The sequence below is a fragment of the Erpetoichthys calabaricus genome, chromosome 2 (assembly GCF_900747795.2).
Source record: "Erpetoichthys calabaricus chromosome 2, fErpCal1.3, whole genome shotgun sequence".
Classification (NCBI taxonomy): Eukaryota; Metazoa; Chordata; class Cladistia; order Polypteriformes; family Polypteridae; genus Erpetoichthys; species Erpetoichthys calabaricus.
The window spans coordinates 125,237,430-125,256,112 of NC_041395.2; the positions used below are offsets into that span (position 1 = coordinate 125,237,430).

General features: G+C 39.1%; 1 protein-coding gene across 1 annotated transcript; it reads right to left on the reverse strand.

The window, feature by feature from the left end:
- Positions 1 to 9,417: 9,417 nt before the first annotated feature.
- Positions 9,418 to 11,457, reverse strand: LOC114645339 (jerky protein homolog-like). Its single transcript, XM_028793202.2, has one exon. The coding sequence runs from the start codon at positions 10,984 to 10,986 to the stop codon at positions 9,418 to 9,420; it is 1,569 nt and encodes a 522-aa protein (XP_028649035.1). The 5' UTR covers positions 10,987 to 11,457.
- Positions 11,458 to 18,683: the final 7,226 nt, after the last annotated feature.

The following is an 18,683-nucleotide window of genomic DNA, read 5'->3' on the forward strand; positions in this document are numbered from 1 at the left end:
CTTTATTCAACTTAGCATCTTATACTTTTACTTGCTAACATTTCCCGATGTATCATACAATGAGCACAGCTTTCTAGATTTGCTACTACTTTTTCGTATATTGGCTGAACATCAGAACAGACTGGAATACAATCTGTAAATTTAAAATTTGCACTTAAAACTATCTCAAAACAATGCTGAAAATATCTATTTGCCAGTTGTAGTTTTAAAGCAGTTCAGAAATTCTTCTTTAATGTTAGTTTCATTCCAGTCTGTGTACTTAACATAGGTAAGTAACAACACTTTATCAGCAATGTCTGTTGACTTATCTAATCTTTGACATTTTAATTTTATTGATAAGTTGCTGATGAAGATCTTCATTCATCAGTAATTGTAATTGTATTATTTTTAATTTCTTAGAAAATGTATTTATATGACATTTTTTGTCAATCATCCAACATGCAAGACACAATCAAGTCTTCTTCTATGGCAAAATTTGCTTTGATTTTGCAATATGAGCAATGCATCGAAAATGTTGCCTCATTTCCAATACCAGTAGATGCATATTCCATCAGTGTTTTCTGACTTTTTAACAGTTTTTTTTCTTTAAAAAAAAACCTCTAAACAAAGCCTCTAAATCAGGGATGAGCAAAGTCGGTCCTGGAGGGCCACCGTGATGTTTTTCTAACCCAATTGCTTAATTAGAAACCAACCCTTACCAATAACAGATTTTATTTAATATCATAGCTTGTTACCATTTTAATTCTGCAATGTTAGGTGTGAGGCGTAGCCCGAACACCATCAGACAGACACTGGCACTACTATAAATCACATGTTTATTAAAGTCACTGTCCCCAACACAGTCCCGCACAGCACACAGTGCTCCCACACCATTCACCCTCACACGGGCCTTTTAATGTCCGTGGGCCGCCTTTCTTCCTCTCGCTAGAGCTTTGTCCTCCTCCAGCACCCGACTCTCGCTCCCTGACTCTAGGAAGACGGCCCCTTTTATAATCACCCGGATGTGCCCCAGGTGCTCACTGATGTCCTTCTGGCGGCACTTCCTGGTGTGGTGGAAGTGCTGCATAAGCACCCGGAAGCACTCCGGGCTTCCCTGGAAAGTCCTCCATCCACCTTCCCAGGTGTGGTGGAAGTGCAGATCTCCGAGGCTCGAGGCTCTATGAGGCTTGGGGCGCCCCCTGGCAGTGGCCACGGGCCCCAATGAGGTTCAACCTCTACACTCCGTCCCCATGGTCCCCACACTATCCAGGGCGGATGCCCCCTCGTGGCCCGGGGGACATATAGACTGCCTCCCGGTCCTTCCAGGTGTCGCGGCTAGGTCTGACCCCCAGCCTCCTGCCACACAGGTCATTTTTATATCATAGATTTTTTTTTCCTTTCTAAGGATATCATTCAAATGATTTGAAGCCTAAAACAAATACTTTTAAGTTTTTCACTTTTTTCAGTTTCCTAAATATTTTATAAAACCAAATAGTGAGCGATGAACACAGGTTTAAATGGAAAAAAGCTAGATTGGGAACTGCTGGTTCCTTTGTCATTGGCATCTTATTGGTAATGAGAACTTAAAAACACAGAATGCAGCTGTTTAAAATTAAAATAATCAATTAAGGGTTCTAAATATTAACTAAAATGAAGCAGAGAAATAACACTAGAGTAAAAAATGCTTTTTAGCAATAATTGACTTCTCATTAGTCAACTGGGCTGGAACAAAAACCTGCAGTCACTGGAGCTCTCCAGGTCTGAGGTTGCTCACCACTATTCTAAACAAATGACTACAGAGGACAGTCATCTATATGCGTAAATAATATGCTATGTGTGAAGGAGCTGTGATAGTAGTATACCTTTGTGAATGGGAAATGCCGCTGTTTAAGTCACTTCTGGATTATGTTCACCTCGCCTACATTAGCCTCACCTGCATTGAATTTACCCATTGACAACATTTACTGCTCCTCTTTGCTAGCTGAAGTACATTTTCTTAGATTTACATTACTTGATGACAATATTTTTTCCTCAGGACTGTTAGCAGTAGTCCCACATTATTTTATAATGTTTTAAAAATTATATCTAACCCGTTTGTTTCTCATATCTGTAGAAAAAAATTGAAAACAAATACAGTAATATTGATGCTTAAAGATTAGCTAATGCATGCAACTAGATGCATGGTTGACAAATGCTCCGCTGCAGGCATTAAGCTAAAGAAACATTTAGTGATTATCACAACAGATGATGGAAGCTCTTATTTCTGGATTGGGAGAGCTCAGGGGGGTATTTTCCGTACGTCGCTTAAATCATCCGAGATCAGATGCCTGATCTTGGATGAGTTAATGGGGGATGAGTTAATCTAATACACGGCTGCGTTTGAAAAACCGACTTATCCCAGATGAGTTTCACCAAATCAACCCCCACCCTGAGAAAGAAAGCATGGCCAACAGAGTAAAACTTAAAAAAAAATATAAAAAATAAATAAATTGATGAGATTAATAGGTGGATAAAGATAAATGGAGAAGAAAAAGAAATGGGAAGAGAATCTTCTTCTTCAGTGCTTTAAAAGCTTATTCTAAAATATTATTGATTAGATCCTGCCAGGTTTTTTTAAAAAGTGAGAATTTGATTTTTTCCAATTTCAAATAATATAAAACATCAGTTACCCACTGACTTAAAAGAGGAGAGTAAGGATTCTCCCAGTTCAGCAAAATAAGTCTGCGTGCCAATAGTATAGTGAAGGCAATCACAGTTTGTTTGTCCTTCTCCACTTTAAGCCCATCTGGAAGAACACCAAACACAGCTGTTAGTGGGTTAGAAGGGATTGTGACACCAAGGCTGTCTGAAAAGCACTTAAAAAGTTTTGTCCAGAATGATGTTAATTTGGTGCAGTCCCAAAACACGTGACCCAGTGAGGCTAGAACTTGATTGCAACGTGCGCAGGTTGGATCTTGCCCTGGAAACATTTTGGACAGTTTTAAGTGAGACATATGTGCTCGATATATAATTTTGAGTTGAATAATTGTATGCTTTGCACATATGGAGCTCAAGTGAATTCTCTGCATTGCTACCTTCCACTCCTTTTCTGATATGTTGAGTGAGAGATCCTTTTCCCATTGTCCTCTTTGATCTTTGAATGGGAGGGACTGTAAAATAATTTTATATATTACAGAAATGCTGTCTGAGTCCTCGAAACTAAGCAATATTTTTTCGAGCATAGAAGAAGGTGGGAGATGAGGAAAATTGGGCAGATTCTGTTTAACAAAGTTTCTGATTTGAAGATAGTGAAAGAAATGTGTTGCTGGAAAGTTAAATTTGGAATGCAATTGTTCATAGGATGCAAATATGTTGTCTATATAAAGATCTCTTAAGTAATTTAATCCCAAATGTTTTCCAGATATTAAAAACTGCATATGTTTGCGAGGGTTGAAAAAGGTGGTTCTCATGCAGAGGTGCCACAGATAAAAGATTCTCCATCTTAAAATGCTTTCCACATTGGTTCCATATTCTGAGTGAGTGAAGACAATTGGGTTATTAGCATATTGGCGATAACTTGCATTAATATGGGCACAAAGCAGGAAATATAAAGAAGTACTGCAGGATTTTTGTTTCTATTGTGTACCAAGCCTGGTTTTTATAGCTTGTATGTTTGCTGCCCAGTAATACAACTGAAAGTTGGATAGAGCCATGCCACCTTCTGCTTTAGGTCTTTGTAGGGTCGCTCTTTGAAAACATGGATGTTTTAAGTTCCAAATAAATGAGGTTATGGTTGAATCTAATTGCCTTAAAAATGTTTTATTGATATATATTGGAATGTTTTGAAATAAAAAGAGAAGCTTAGGAAGGATATTCAACTTAACAACGTTAATTCTTCCAGCTAGAGTGAGATGAAGGGTTGACCATCTATGCAAGTCTTGCTTAATTTTTTCCATACAGACAGCGAAATTTTGTTGTATGTTTACTTGTGATATTTACTCCTAGGTATTTAAACTGATCTGCAATAATAAAAGGGAAGATGTCCATGTAATATTGTATGCCTCAGAATTCACTGGAAAGTGCACACTTTTATTCAAATTAATTCTGAGACCAGAGATCTTTTGAATTCTGTAAGTGCTGTTCAAGACTGCTGGCACAGTATTTTGTGGGTCTGATATATACAAAACCATATCATCTGCATATAGAGAACTTTTCTGTTCAAGTCCTTCTCTGATAATCCCCTTTATCTGATAAGAATTTCGACAGTGAACTGCCAGTGGTTCAATGGCGATTGTAAATAGCAGTGGTTACAAGGGGTGTGCTTGTCTGGTACCACGTTCATTAGATTGTGTGTTGTCTTCTTTAAACTAAGTAGAATATAAGGATTTATAGTAGTCTCTAAATGTGTGCATTATATTTTTATGGTCAATGATTTTATCTCCGTTCGTGTTGGTGATTGCTGAGATTGCATTGCAAACTTCTTGCATGTGGATTTGTTGAGCTAAGAGCTTATTAGCTTTCTCTCCGTGTTCGTAGTAATGATGTCTTGATTTAAAAATGAGTTGTTCAGTTTCTTTAGTTGTTAAGAGGTTGAGCTCTGAATGCAGAGCCTGTCTTTTCCTATGAAGAGCCTCACTTGGACACCTGGCATGTTCTTGATCTATTCTAGTAATTTCACTGGTTAGCTCTGATACCTTCTTGGTTTCTAATTTATTTCTGTGGGAAAGATATGAAATAATCTGGCCTCTTAAGAATGCCTTTAGAGTTTCCCAGAGTATTCCCGCAGAGACCTCTGAGGATGTATTTATCTCTAGAAAGAAACTGATTTGTTTTGATATAAATTCTGTACAGTTCTCATCTGCTAATAGAAGTGGGTTAAGACGCCATCTGCGAGATGAGTATGTGGGGCATAATGATTTTAGCCCCGAGGTCAGAGGGGCATGGTCGGAAATAACAATAGCGTCGTGCTTGCAAGATTTAATCGTAGGCAAGAAATTATTATCTATAAAGAAATAATTCTTGAGTAGCAATGATGCACTGGTGAGTAGAAGAAATATGTTCTTGAGTTTGTGTTTAGAAACCTCCAGGGGTCTGATAAGTTGTGGTCAGTTAAAAACTGTAATTGTCTTTGCACTGTGTGATGTCATCACCCCTGTGACAGGAGACTGATCTATGTCTGGATTTAAAACTCAATTAAAGTCCCCAGCCATTATAATTTTATGAGTGTTCACATTAGGAATAGATGTAAATATATTTTGCCTTTATTCCCTATCATCGACATTAGGTGCATAAACATTTATCAGAATCACTTTACAGTTAAATAAATTGCCCATGACAATCACATATCTCCCTTCAGGATCAGATACTACATCTAATGCTACAAATGAGACTGTTCTATGTATGAGAATTCCCACACCTCTAATTTTCTTTGTAAAGCTGGAATGGAACATTTGGCCAGTCCAGTCTTTTTGCAGCCGGAACTGATCCTTGCTTAGTAAGTGGGTCTCCTGTAAAAATACTATTTTAGCATTTAGACCTGTAAGGTGAGAGAATACTTTCTTTCTCTTTAATTAATGATTCAGGCCTTTAATATTCCAGCTCACAAAGTTAACTTTCCCATCATGAAGACATTGATTCTGAATTTTTGATGTCATTTTGTAGTCTTAACTGGAAGTGAGACAGCTTTAACCCTAATTTCCAATTTTCCCACGAGTTATTGCCATGCAGCCTATTGTTAAGTTGGTAATTATAATTATAAGGATTAAAAAGGTAGATTAGATATAGCTTGCTATCTCTCCGCTCTTTATCCCCCACCCCCCCATTTTGCCTCCCCACGTGAGGCTGTACCCCACTTCACAAAGTCCCAGTCCTCTGACATACCTAGAGACAAAGCACATCCAAAACAAAACAAGCCTCCCAGCAGCGGTGTTTGAGGATTAAAAAGTAGAGATATCTATTGACGATAAAGTCTAAAGTGTAAAATATAATCTTCAACAGTCTTGAAATATTAAGATAGTAAACCCAGGGAATGGTGTTAGAAAGTGGCCCTGGATAAGCATAGTAAACCCTAATGCAATAATAAAAATAACAATAAACCAAGGGTATGATGTTAAACAGACTCCTTTAGAGTAGTAAAAAAACAAAAAAAAAAAAAACTACTTTAATTTCTTCCACACATACGCGTATAATTGTAATTAAAACATAAACAGAAAGTGGCCAAGATGAGAAAAGGTTGTATAATTATGGTACCCTTATCGTTGCAAGCGGATCATACAGCAGGTAATATCTTCTTGCCATGCCATAACGGGATGCAGCTCACTATCATATTTCAAAAAAGTGTTGGGATCAGCTTTCTTAACTCCTGTTCTGCTTCCTCCATGGTGGAGAAAATGTAATATTTGTCTTGAATATCCAATTTCAGTTTGGCAGGATACAAGAGGCTGTATCTGATATCGGCTATCCGTAACCGCTGTTTAATGTTGTAAAAAGCGACACATTTAGCAGCTGTTGAGGGTGAGAAATCAGGGAAAATACGAATGTGGTTATTTTCAAATATAATCTCTTGTTTCTGTCTGAGAAGTGACATTACATTAAGCTTAAATTGTAATTGATCGAAGCAAACAATTAGAGTCCTAGGTGTAAAGGTATTTGATCCACGTATGCGATAAGTTGCTGCTATCTCGGTATCTGATTTAAAATCCTCTCCAATTACTTTTGAGAATAGTTCAGCTACGAGTTTCACTGGGTTTGGACTTTCATAATTCTCAGGTAGACCTTCGATTCTAATATTATTCCTTCTGCATCCATCTTCCAGAGCCACAAGTCTGTCTCCGAGTTTTTTGCATTCGGAATTTGCAGCTGTAGCTCTTCCATCGACGGTAGATGCGAAATGTTCAGCTATTTCAATTTGAGTCGTGAATGTCTGCTTAACGTCTTCCAGCTGATCGGCAAGTGCTCTCAGTTTGGACGCATTTTCCTGAATTTGTTCCTTGATTTTCCTCAGCATACCTTTAAAGGCTGCATCAAAGTGATTATATATATGTTTTTCCAGGTCTTTGTTATCCTGCCGCAGCTCTTGCAGCTCCAGCTTCTCATTTGTCGTCTCGCTTTCTTTCTTTATATTTTTCTGAATGTCTTTCTTGAGCTCATTTATGGCCGTGGCCATGCCCATGGACACTTTTGCGATCATTACCTTCAATTCGGACAGATCGTTTCGGCTTTTGTGCTCTGCGGGTGAAGTGGCAATCCCCGTGAACTTCTGGAATCGGTGAGCTATCGTGACCTGCATCACTTGAACCTTCGCTCCCATTTTCGCTCTCGACTGGAGATGACGCAGTGGAGTAGGGTCCCGGGAAGTCTGTGCTTTCGCCTGCCTGTTCCAGGTCAGTCTCTGAAAGACCATACCTTGCACTTGGCCTGTCTAGACTTGGATGTAGCTTTAGGTTTGTTTTCCGTTTCTTTCTTGTTACTCATGTTTATATACTGTAGTAGAAACTCCTCGGGTTGGGTAAATACAGGATACCTCAGGATAATAAGAAATAAGAGAAAAAAATAAAGCCGCTGCTAACGGAGCTCCGCTTCAGACGTCCATCTCCCGTAATGGACAAGACCAACACAAGAAATTCTAAAACATTTATAGCATTTGAAAAACATATGTTTGTTAAAACTACTTCTTGCAGTTTGATAGTACATTTAACTTCAAATGAGTACATGATACTCTGTACGTCTGGAATGTATTTACTATCTGTGATATTCCCTATTAAAAAGCATGTGGCACTGGATCAATTTGTGGGGGTTTTTGTGTTGGAGTTAAATCCCAGTTTTCTCACATAAATGCCTTTCAAAAAATAAATCTATGAAATGAAAAGCAATAATTATGGTAACAGGTGACTGTTAGATTCAAATGCCTCACTGTTAAATTTGATATTAGAAAATGGTCCTCAATACAAAAATTGAAAGATTCCTGCAAGCTCCACACAGACAGTAGCACTCACCTCTATTTGACATCTTCTAAGTGATCATGAAGAGTATAATGGAGATTGCTGATAAAGTCATAAAAAGAAGCGTAAGCTAGCTACGTCTTATTCCCAGTTCAGATCAGTATGGAGGCAATGCTTGTCATCCATGAAAATTGAAAGGTGATCATGTGATAATACTACTGAGACTTCAACTCCCAGATGTCAGCAGGAATGGGCAAGGGCTGGCAGGAGAGCACCACATGATTTCAAAGAGTGTTCATTTAGACGTCAGCAGGAAATGATCAACCTAAACAAAACTGATTCATTACTCAAGAATAAATAGCGCAATTCAATTATGATTCCAGTACTGAATGTCTTATTTTGTGCTCTGAGCAGTTTTTATTGGCTTATTTGTCAACCCTTTGACCATTCTGTTCTAGCCTGATTGTTGCAATACTTATTGTATATTATGGCTTTAAATTATAATTTTATCACCAATACTTTTTAAAGTTAGTTTCATCATTGATTTTTCTAAATCTGATTATCCAGGGTAATGTTGCAGGGTGGCTAGAGTCTATCCCAGTAAGCAATGGACACAGGTGGGAACAACCCCAGGAGAGAGCATCAGACCATCACAGAATGAACACACACACACACATTAGGGCCAATTTCACATTACCAGTTCATCTAACCTGCATGTCTTTGGACTGTGGCAGGAAACTAGAGCATGCAGAGGAAACCCACATAAACACAGGGAGATCATGCAAACCCCACATATCATTTAATATCAATTACATTTTTGCTTGTTACTATAACAGACGTAATTACATACATACAGAGTCTCAAGCTTGCTTAATTCAATTTGAGATCATGGATCAGGATCAGCATATAACCAAGTAATTCTGAATGAAAGGCAGGAAACCGCTCTCAACAGAAAAAGTCTAAATTTCAGGAGACTTGGAAAAAAATGACACCTGCAGGTCCAGTTAATCATGCATGCATCATGCAACTGGCCAGTGAGACAAAGAAAAAGTAGAGATATTTAACTGTGATCCAGATTCGTGAGTTGCCTCACATATAAGGTTTTAACTACTATAAGAAGACCTAAAGAGTAGGACAGGGAAAAAGTGCCAGGCAGATTGCAGTGCCTACAATTAAAGTACAAAGTTTACATAATGACTTCTGAATTCTTTAAAACTCACTTTATAACCCATCCACAAATTTTATACAGTAGAGTCCCGCTAATCCGAACCCCGCTAATCCGAAAATCCGCCTAATCCGAACAGGACTAGGGAAAAAAAAGTAAAGAAAACAAGTTTTTTCAAGTTATGTTGTACGTTTAATGTACATTTAAGAAACTTGTAATTTTTCAATTTCGCTGTCTAACTAAAAATACAAAATACAGCCTTACTTAAAATTGAAACAAGTTCGAATTTACTCACATATGTAGAATCCATGTTCTGTACAGCATTTACACAAAACGTAAAAAGCAAACCATTATCTAAGAGATAAAGTCAGTGATCTCCTTCTGACGCAACGAACTAAAACGGCTTGAAGAAGCAATGTTTCGCCAATGCCGCATAAACATAACATCTGTTGGGGTTGCATCGGCGTGTTGCTCAACGTAACGCAAAGCGAGATCAAGGGCACTGGCTGCGGCAGTGTGTGGAACAACATCAGTCGGCACGTCCCCTTCCTCCTCACTGTCGTCTGCGTCGAGATCAGCTGACGTTCCCTGCACAGCTGCCACAATGTCCTCATCTGTGTATTCTTCATGGCCACAGTCGTCAACGGCCGTCCACTCTTCCACGCACTCTTCTTCTGCATTTTCACAACCTGGCATTCTTTTCACCAATTGAAGAAGTTCGCAATTTTCTTTTGTCGGGGGGAAAACTGTTTGGACAAACTCTAGCTCAGGCCAGAGATTTTTCCAAGACTTCTGTAAGGATTCCTTGCATGTGTTTTCCCAAGCTTCAGCAACCCAGTAAATAACATCTTTGATGTTCATTTTCATGAGTTTATCCAAAATTGTTAGCTCTTCATTATCTTCAAGTAGGCTACGAAGAAGCATTTTTCTATAATTCTGTTTCAAAGCCTGCAAAACCCCTTGGTCCATTGGCTGCAAAATTGATGTGACATTTGGTGGGTGAAAAATAGCCTTGATATCATCGCAAACAAGTTGCATTTCTTCTGGATGTGACGGAGCATTGTCTATAAGTAACAAAGCACGAGAAGGCAATCCATTTTCTTTGTTAAACGCCTTTACTTTTGGCACAAATTGCTTGTCAAACCATTCTTTGAACAAGGCACGATCCATCCAAGCTTTCTTTTGATTTCTGTAAAAAACAGGGAGAGAGTTCATGTTCTTAAAACAGCGTGGTTTTGCCGATTTGCCGATAACCATCAGTGGAAGCTTATTTGTGGCAGAAGCATTGCTGCAGGCCAACACAGTCAGGCGCTGTTTATCCATTTTAAACCCTGGTGCAGATCGTTCCTCTTGTGATGCAAGACTTTTGGTAGGCAATGCTTTAAAGTTAAGTCCTGTCTCATCTGCGTTGTAAACTTGCTGGGGCGAGTAGGAAGAAATGATGCATTTGAACTCCTCAAGGTATTCAACAGCTGCTTTGTTGTCCGCTGACAATTTCTCCCCAGTTATTGTAAGCTGCCTGATTCCGTGTCTTTTCTTCCATCGGTCTAAGAAACCACAACTAGCCGTAAATGATACGTCACCGTCCATGAGCTTGTTCAATTGAAGCGCCTTTTCTTGAATTAGAGGGCCAGTGATAGGGATTCCTTTCTGTCTTTCTTGTGTAAACCATAAGAAAAGTGCTTCGTCCAATTTTTCGTAAGAAGACACTGTCGTCTTGCTACGTTTTTCAATCGTTTTTTCACTTGTGGTAGTGCAAAACTGCTCAATTTTACCTCTGTTCTTTTTCCAATCGGAAATTGTTGCTTTCCCGACACCAAATTCCTTCGATAACTGAGTGGCACTTTCACCTTTGTGAAGTCTTTTCAACACTTCCAGTTTTTCTTTTAATGTACACGACTTATGTTTACGTTTGCTTGCCATGATGATTAACAGCTGGGACAAGCACAGAATGTAAAGAAACCACACTACACACCACTCACAAGGACTCACAAAACACAGGGCAAGTGCGCGCACACGAACAATAACATTGCACAAAACACATCACTCAGCAGTAGCAGGTGGCACACTGACTCAGTGACTCATAGTTTGGGAACGGAAATCAAGAGGAATGCGTAGTTCTAGGCGGGGGGTCTAGGTCACTGCCCTTCCGCTACTACTCACCTACCGCCCGTCATATCGATTTTACCTCCGATCACAGTCACACTACAGTGCAGTTTAAATTGCAGTGTACTAGAATACGTAATTTCTTACCTTTAATTCTTGACACATCAGACGCTTAATACGCCTCATAAAGTCAATATATGGCATTATATGACAAAACTCCGCCTAATCCGAATTTTCGCTAATCCGAACAGGGTTCGGTCCCAATTAGTTCGGATTAGCGGGACTCTACTGTACTAACAAACTATACATTTGGCATGTCATTTAAGAAAGTCTACTTTGTGCCAGACAGAGAATGGTGTGTTGAGCAGATGGAAAGAGTACTTTGAGAGGCTGATGAATGAAGAGAATGAAAGAGTGAAAAGGCTGGATGATTTGGAGATAGTGAATCAGAAAGTGCAACAGATTAGCAAGGAGGAAGTAAAGACATCTATGAAGAGGGTGAAGAATGGAAAGGCCATTGGTCCAGATGACATACCTGTGGAAGCATTGATGTGTTTAGGAGAGATGTCAGTGGAGTTTTTAACCATATTGTTTAATGGAATCTTGGAAAGTGAGAGGATGCCTGAGGAGTGGAGAAGAAGTGTACTGATGCTGATTTTTAAGAATAAGTGGGATGTGCAGAGCTGTAGTAACTACAGGGGGATAAAATTGATGAGCCATAGCATGAAGTAATGGGAAAGAGTAGTGAAAGCTAGGTTAAGAAGGGAGGTGATGATTAGTGAGCAGCAGTATGGTTTCATGCCAGGAGTACCACAGATGCAATGTTTGCTCTGAGGGTGTTGATGGAGAAGCATAGAGGTGGCCAGAAGGAGTTGCACTGTGTTTTTGTCGACCTGGAGATAGCATATGACAGGGTGCCTCGAGAGGAGCTGTGGTATTGCTTGAGGAAGTCAGGAGAGGCAGAGAAGTATGTAGGTGTTGTACAGGACATGTACGAGGCAAGTGTGTCAGTGGTGAGGTCTGAGGTAGGAGTGATGGATGCATTCAACATGGAGGTGGGATTACATCAGGGATCGGCACTGAGCCCTTTCTTATTTGCAATGGTGATGGACAGGTTGACAGATGAGATTAGACAGGAGTCCCCTTGGACTGTGATATTTGCTGATGACATTGTGATCTTTCGCAAGAGAAGGGACGGGTTGAGGAGACCCTGAAGAGGTGGAGATATGCTCTACAGAGGAGAGGAATGAAGGTCAGTAGGAACAAGACAGAATACATGTGTGTAAATGGGAGGGAGGTCAGTGGAATGGTGAGGATGCAGGGAGTAGAGTTGGCAAAGATGGATGAGTTTAAATACTTGGGATCAACAGTACAGAGTAACGGGGATTGTGGAAGACATGTGAAAAAGAGAGTGCAGGCAGGGTGAAATGTTTGGAGAAGAGTGTCAGGGTAATTTGTGACAGATGGTTATCAGCAAGAGTGAAATGGAAGGTCTACATGGCGGTAGTGAGACCAGCTTTGTTATGTGGGTTGGAGACGGTGGCACTGACCAGAAAGCAGGAGACAGAGCTAGAAGTAGCAAAGTTAAAGATGGTAAGATTTGCATTGGGTGTGACAAGGATGGACAAGATTAGAAATGAGTACATTAGAGGGTCGGCTCAAGTTGGACAGTTGGGAGACAAAGTCAGAGATGTGAGATTGTTTTGGTTTGGACATGTGTAGAAGAGAGATGCTGGGTATATTGGGAAAAGGATGTTAAAGAACGAGCTGCCAGGCAAGAGGAAAAGAGGAAGGCCTAAGATAAGGATTATGGATGTGTTGAGCGAAGACATGCAGGTGATGGGAGTAACATAGCAAGATGCAGAAGACAGAAAGATATGGAAGAAGATGATCTGCTGTGGCAACCCCTAACTGGAGCAGCCAAAAGAATAAGAAGAAGATTTTTTGCAGGGCAGGGAGGACAAAAGTAATTTTTTCCAACAATGTTCACAGACAGAGTATTTCACTTTTTATTGACTATATCACAATTCCAGTGGATCGCAAGTGTACACACACTTTGTTAACCGTGGCTTTAAACAGCTTGGAAAATTCCAGAAAATGATGCCCAGCCTTTAGACAATTAGACAATTGCCTTCTGATAGCCAATTAGCCTAACTGGAGTCAACATGTGGATGTATGTTAAGGCATACTATCAAACTCACTGCCTCTTTGTTTGACATAATGGAAAAATCTAAAATCAGCCAAGACCTGAGAAAAAAATGTGAACATCCACAAATCCAATTCATCATTGGGAACAATTTACAAACACCTGAAGGTTTTACGTTCACCTGTGCAAACAATAATGCGCAAGTATAAACTCCATGGGACCACACAGCTGTCATACCATTCAGGAAGGAGGCTCACTCTGTCTTCTTGAGAAGAATGTACTTTGGCACGAAAGGTGCAAATCAATCCCAGAACAACAGCAAAGGACCTTGTAAAAAAGCTGGAGAAAACAGGTAGACAAGTATTGATATCCATAGTAAAATGAGTCTTATTTTGACCTAACCTGAAAGGCTGCTCAGCAACGAAGAAGCCACTGTTCCAAAGCTGCCATAAAAAAGCCAGACTCCAGATTGCAATGGTACATGGGGACAATGATCTTACATTCTGGAGAAATGTCCTATGGTCTTATAAATCCAAGATTGAATTGTTTGGCCATAATGACCATTTTCATGTTTAGATGAAAAAGGGCGAGGCTTCCAACCCAAAGAACACCATCCCAACCATCAAGCCTGGGGTGTGAGCATCATGTTTTGGGGGTGCTTTGCTGCAGGAGGGACTGGTGCACTTCACAAAATAGATGGTATCATGAGGAAATAAAATGATGTAGATATACTGCAGCAACATCTCAAGAGCTCAGCAAGGAAATTGAAGCTCAGTCGCATATGGGTCTTCCAAATGAACAATGTCCTCAAGAATGCATCCAAAGCTGTGGAAAAATGGCTTAAGGACAACAAGGTCAAGGTATTGGAGTGGCCATTGCAAAGCCCTGACCTCGATCGAGCTCAAAAAGCATGTGCGAGCAAGGAAACCTACGAACTTCTCATATTTATACCAGTTATGTCTGGAGGACTGGGCCAAAATTCCAGCAATTTATTGTAAGAAACTAGTGGAAGGCTACCAGAAATGGCTTAAAGTAAACAATTTAAAGACAATGCCACCAAATATTAACAAAATGTATGTGAACTTGGGCGGCACGGTGGCGCAGTGGGTAGCGCTGCTGCCTCGCAGTTGGGTGATCTGGGGACCTGGGTTCGATTCCCGGGTCCTCCCTGCGTGGAGTTTCCATGTTCTCCCCGTGTCTGCGTGGGTTTCCTCCGGGGGCTCCAGTTTCCTCCCACAGTCCAAAGACATGCGGGTTAGGTGGATTGGCGATTCTACATTGGCCCTAGTGTGTGCTTGGTGTGTGGGTGTGTTTGTGTGTGTCCTGCGGTGGGTTGGCACCCTGCCCAGGATTGTTTCCTGCCTTGTGCCCTGTGTTGGCTGGGATTGGCTCCAGCAGACCCCCGTGACCCTGTGTTCGGATTCAGCGGGTTGGAAAATGGATGGATGGATGGATGTGAACTTGTGACTCACTGGAATTATAATATGGTCAATAAAAAGTGAAATACTCTGAGGTCTGTGAACATTGTTGGAAAAAATTAATTTTGCCCTGCACAAAGTAGATGTCTTAAACCAGTGTTTCCCAACCTCGGTCCTGTGGCCCCCCTGTCGCTGCAGGTTTTTGTTCCAACCAGCTTCTGTATTTAATTGGACTCCTGGGCTAATTAAGTGATGTGTTATTTCTCAAGTTTTGTGTTTTGGGAACAATATAGAAATTAGAAAACTAAGTTTGGTAAAATTTTATATATATATATATATATATATATATATATATATATATATATATATATATATATATATATATATATTAAAATGTACCAAGCAGTTATATGGGAATAATGTATTTTTTTCTTTTTAACAATATTTTCATCTTGATTTTCATTCTACTTTTCTGTGTTCTAATTGTTTAATTAATCCATTATTTACTAATTAGTGGGTCTGATACTAAAGTACTTGTAGCCTTTGATTAAACAGTGTTGTTTGCCAGCATGTCTGATCTGCTCATTTTTAATTGTCATTAATAAGATACAACGAAGGGGAAAAACTGCACAGAGAAAGGGAAAAATATAATGAAATCAACAAAAGAGAGTTAAGCATTTAAATCTATAGCAAAAGCAGAAATATTTCTAAATGTATTATAAATGTAAAAATCATGCTGCTTTCCTGAATGTAGAATAAAAGAAAAATAATACAAGCTAATTAAATGAGATCAGTGTTATCAGGTGTTGTCACTGATTAGGAATCTTGTTGGAACAAAAACCTGCAGTCACAGGGAGGCCACAGGACCGAGGTTGGGAAACACTGTCTTAAACAATATGCCAAATGTATAGTTTGTAAGTATAAAATCTGTGGAAGGGTTATAAAGTGAGTTTTAAAGAATTCACCCTAAGATTATGTAAACTTCTGACCTCAACTGTGTGTGGGAGAGTGATGTTGCTTGAATTAGGGTGCTGAGTCAGGCTGATCTGTTCATGACAGGTTGTTGGTAATAACACACTGATGCTTCTTTTTGAGGAGTCACAAATAGCAAAAATTAATTGCTTAACCTTTAAACACTAAAGTTCAAATGTGAACTCCACATCTCACCATTTTATTCTTTTAAATTATAATAGAAAACTAGGGGCATTCATAACTCAGAATCAAATGATGTAGGCAACTTATTACCTTAAATCTAGAAAACAGCTATGAATTTTAAATCTAAATACTATCTTGGTGATAAAATAAAATGTTTTCCATAATGCTGATTGCTTTGCGACGCCATCATGCCACCAACTGCAATTAAACCCACTTCCTGCAAATTGTTTTGGCTCTGCTTCTGTTAGAGCTCATACTAGTTAAATGAACAAGTCTGGAGACAAGACAGCATCCTCTCCTTCCCCCTTTCTCTGGTCAGTATGGTGTTGGGCCATAATAAAATAGTAGGTGAACTCCTTGATTAATGATTTAAAGGAAGGTACAAGTACAGTATTCCGGCGATGATCTATCCCTGATTGACTGTTTTCAAAGCATGTGCATCAACTATGTCATATAGTCTGGGTTCCAGATTTAACTATAATATGCAAACAAACATACACACATACAAATAGATACCAACTCAACTTTACTTAATTATCATTTTAATTGCATGTTAAATTACATGTTTATATTTTAGACAGCCCCTGTCAATTCTGCAATGTCTGTTGTAATGCAAACAGCTGAAAACATACATGTACTGTACATTGTTGCAAGTCAGAAACCCGTTTTGGACAGGATATCAGTTTGGAGAGATAGAAAAGCACTCTTTAATCTTATCGTCTCATGGGAATGCCATGAATAGCAACAGTTTGTTGTGCTTTCGGCACCCTGAATTTTTTTCAGTAGACACAGTAAATAAAGTTGTCATGGATATTCTATCTTGCCACTTCTGTCTTTTGCTTGGGCTCAGTTTCCCCTGCTTGTCTATGATCTCTGACTATTTACAGCATATAAAGTAAAAAGGTCTTTTAACACGTAATTATTCCTTACATTTTCTACTTTCTTAATTTGATCTATTAGGCATGGAATGGGGAGTAAACAATACACTCACATATGCACTCTGTGTGTTGAGTTTGCACATTCGTTCTGTGTGTTTCTTCGGTTTTCTCCTAAGTTCGAAAGACATGCTTAAACATCACACATATTTTGAAAATTGCATCATACCTGATAGAGATGAAAAAGGTGTAATGATGGCATGAAAAACAACCTTTCACTGATATTGACCCCTTGATTAGCACTTTTAATACATATTCCGAGGGACTGCAGAGTGTCACCCCTCACAGCAGCTGTACTGGAACATACACATTGGATATTGAGGATTACAAACAGCAGGTTTGATCTGCCCTCTGTTAAATGATCTTTTTCTGTTTATTAAAAAGTAAATGGGGATTTTTACATATAATTATCTATTGTATCTTCTGCTTGCTTAACTGGATAAAATGTATAAATAGGTTGTGGTGTGGGAGAAGGGAAATGATTCAGTTTCAACTGGATGAGAAACATGCAACATCTGTACTAGTGACAGAAGATGCAGGGCCCTGGGATAACTTATTAATGATTGGTTAAAGGGATTAATGCAATATCAATGAGCTGATGGCAGTGGATAAAAATTATAGTTTAGTTATTATGGCAGAACGATTAGTTAGTATCGGGCAAAAATAAACAAATAAGTAAAATATGGATTGAGTATAGTAGTGCCATCCATATATTTTCGGAAAAATGCTGTAGGATGCCATCAGGATGATGCAGAGTTGTGTATCTCTTGTCCAGTTCTCGACAAGTTTTCTGTCTCAGATGATTTGCACATTCCGGAAAAAAAATCATTTTCTAAACCTGCTTATTCAGAACAGGGTTAAGGAAAAGTTGGTGCCTAATCAGAGTAAATATCGGATATAAGGCAGGAATTATCCCAGGACAGGGTGCTAGTCTATTGCAGGGAAGGAAATCCTTTCCTACAAACATAGATTCAGTGCTCATCAGTGAGGGTGATTTAATTCTAATATGTGTGTCGTTAATAAGACTAACCATGCTGCACTTGGAAATCCACAAATTACACACAGTAAACTTTCTTTGATGTTTTATATATACTTAGTACTGCAGAAAGTTAAGTTTTTGATGCAGATTAGAGGCACAAGAAACAGACACAAGAAGAAAGTTCTCTCACCAGTTTATTATTACCATCACACGCTCAACTTACAGCCCAAAAAAGTCTCATTTTCATTTTCTATCCCCTCCATTCTCCTGATCCCTCATACAGCCAATCACAATACGGAAAACATCACTGTTAGGGTAAGTCTAACTGCAAATTTAAAATATAACTAAAGAACATTCAAATATTAAACTTGCAAGTTTGTAATAACTGCATGTCAGGCACTCGGGTCCTTAACAGATAAAGCTGGCAGTCATTGGTAGAGGGACCAAGGTCAGTGGGGTAGTAATAGATCCAGACACAGAAGTGTAATTTGACAAAAGGTACACTTTATTGTGCAATAAATGGCTAAAAAAAGTCTCAAAAAATTGTGCGCAGTAAAACGGCAAAGGAAAAAAAAAATCCAGTAGCTTATAGAATGTACTAAACATGCACAAAAAATATCTCAAGTAACAAAACAAAAAACTTACTGTGAAAATTGCACCCATCCAATTGTTGTTCCATCAGGGTGCTTCACTCCCTACAAATTTCTATTATTAACAGACTCTTGGTCTCAAGCAACCCCGGACGTCCTACCCTTCACCCATTTTATCCTTTTTTTTTTTTTCTTGCTACTTTCCCAATAGGCTTTTATAAGCTTACTTAGCAATCAGCTGACAAGGGTCCTGGACACCCATTCCCCTGTCACGCGTCTTATGCACCTTTA

Excerpts from the sequence above, each read along its gene's own strand:
- LOC114645339 (XM_028793202.2), bottom strand. The coding sequence starts at position 10,986 with ATGGCAAGCAAACGTAAACATAAGTCGTGTACATTAAAAGAAAAACTG.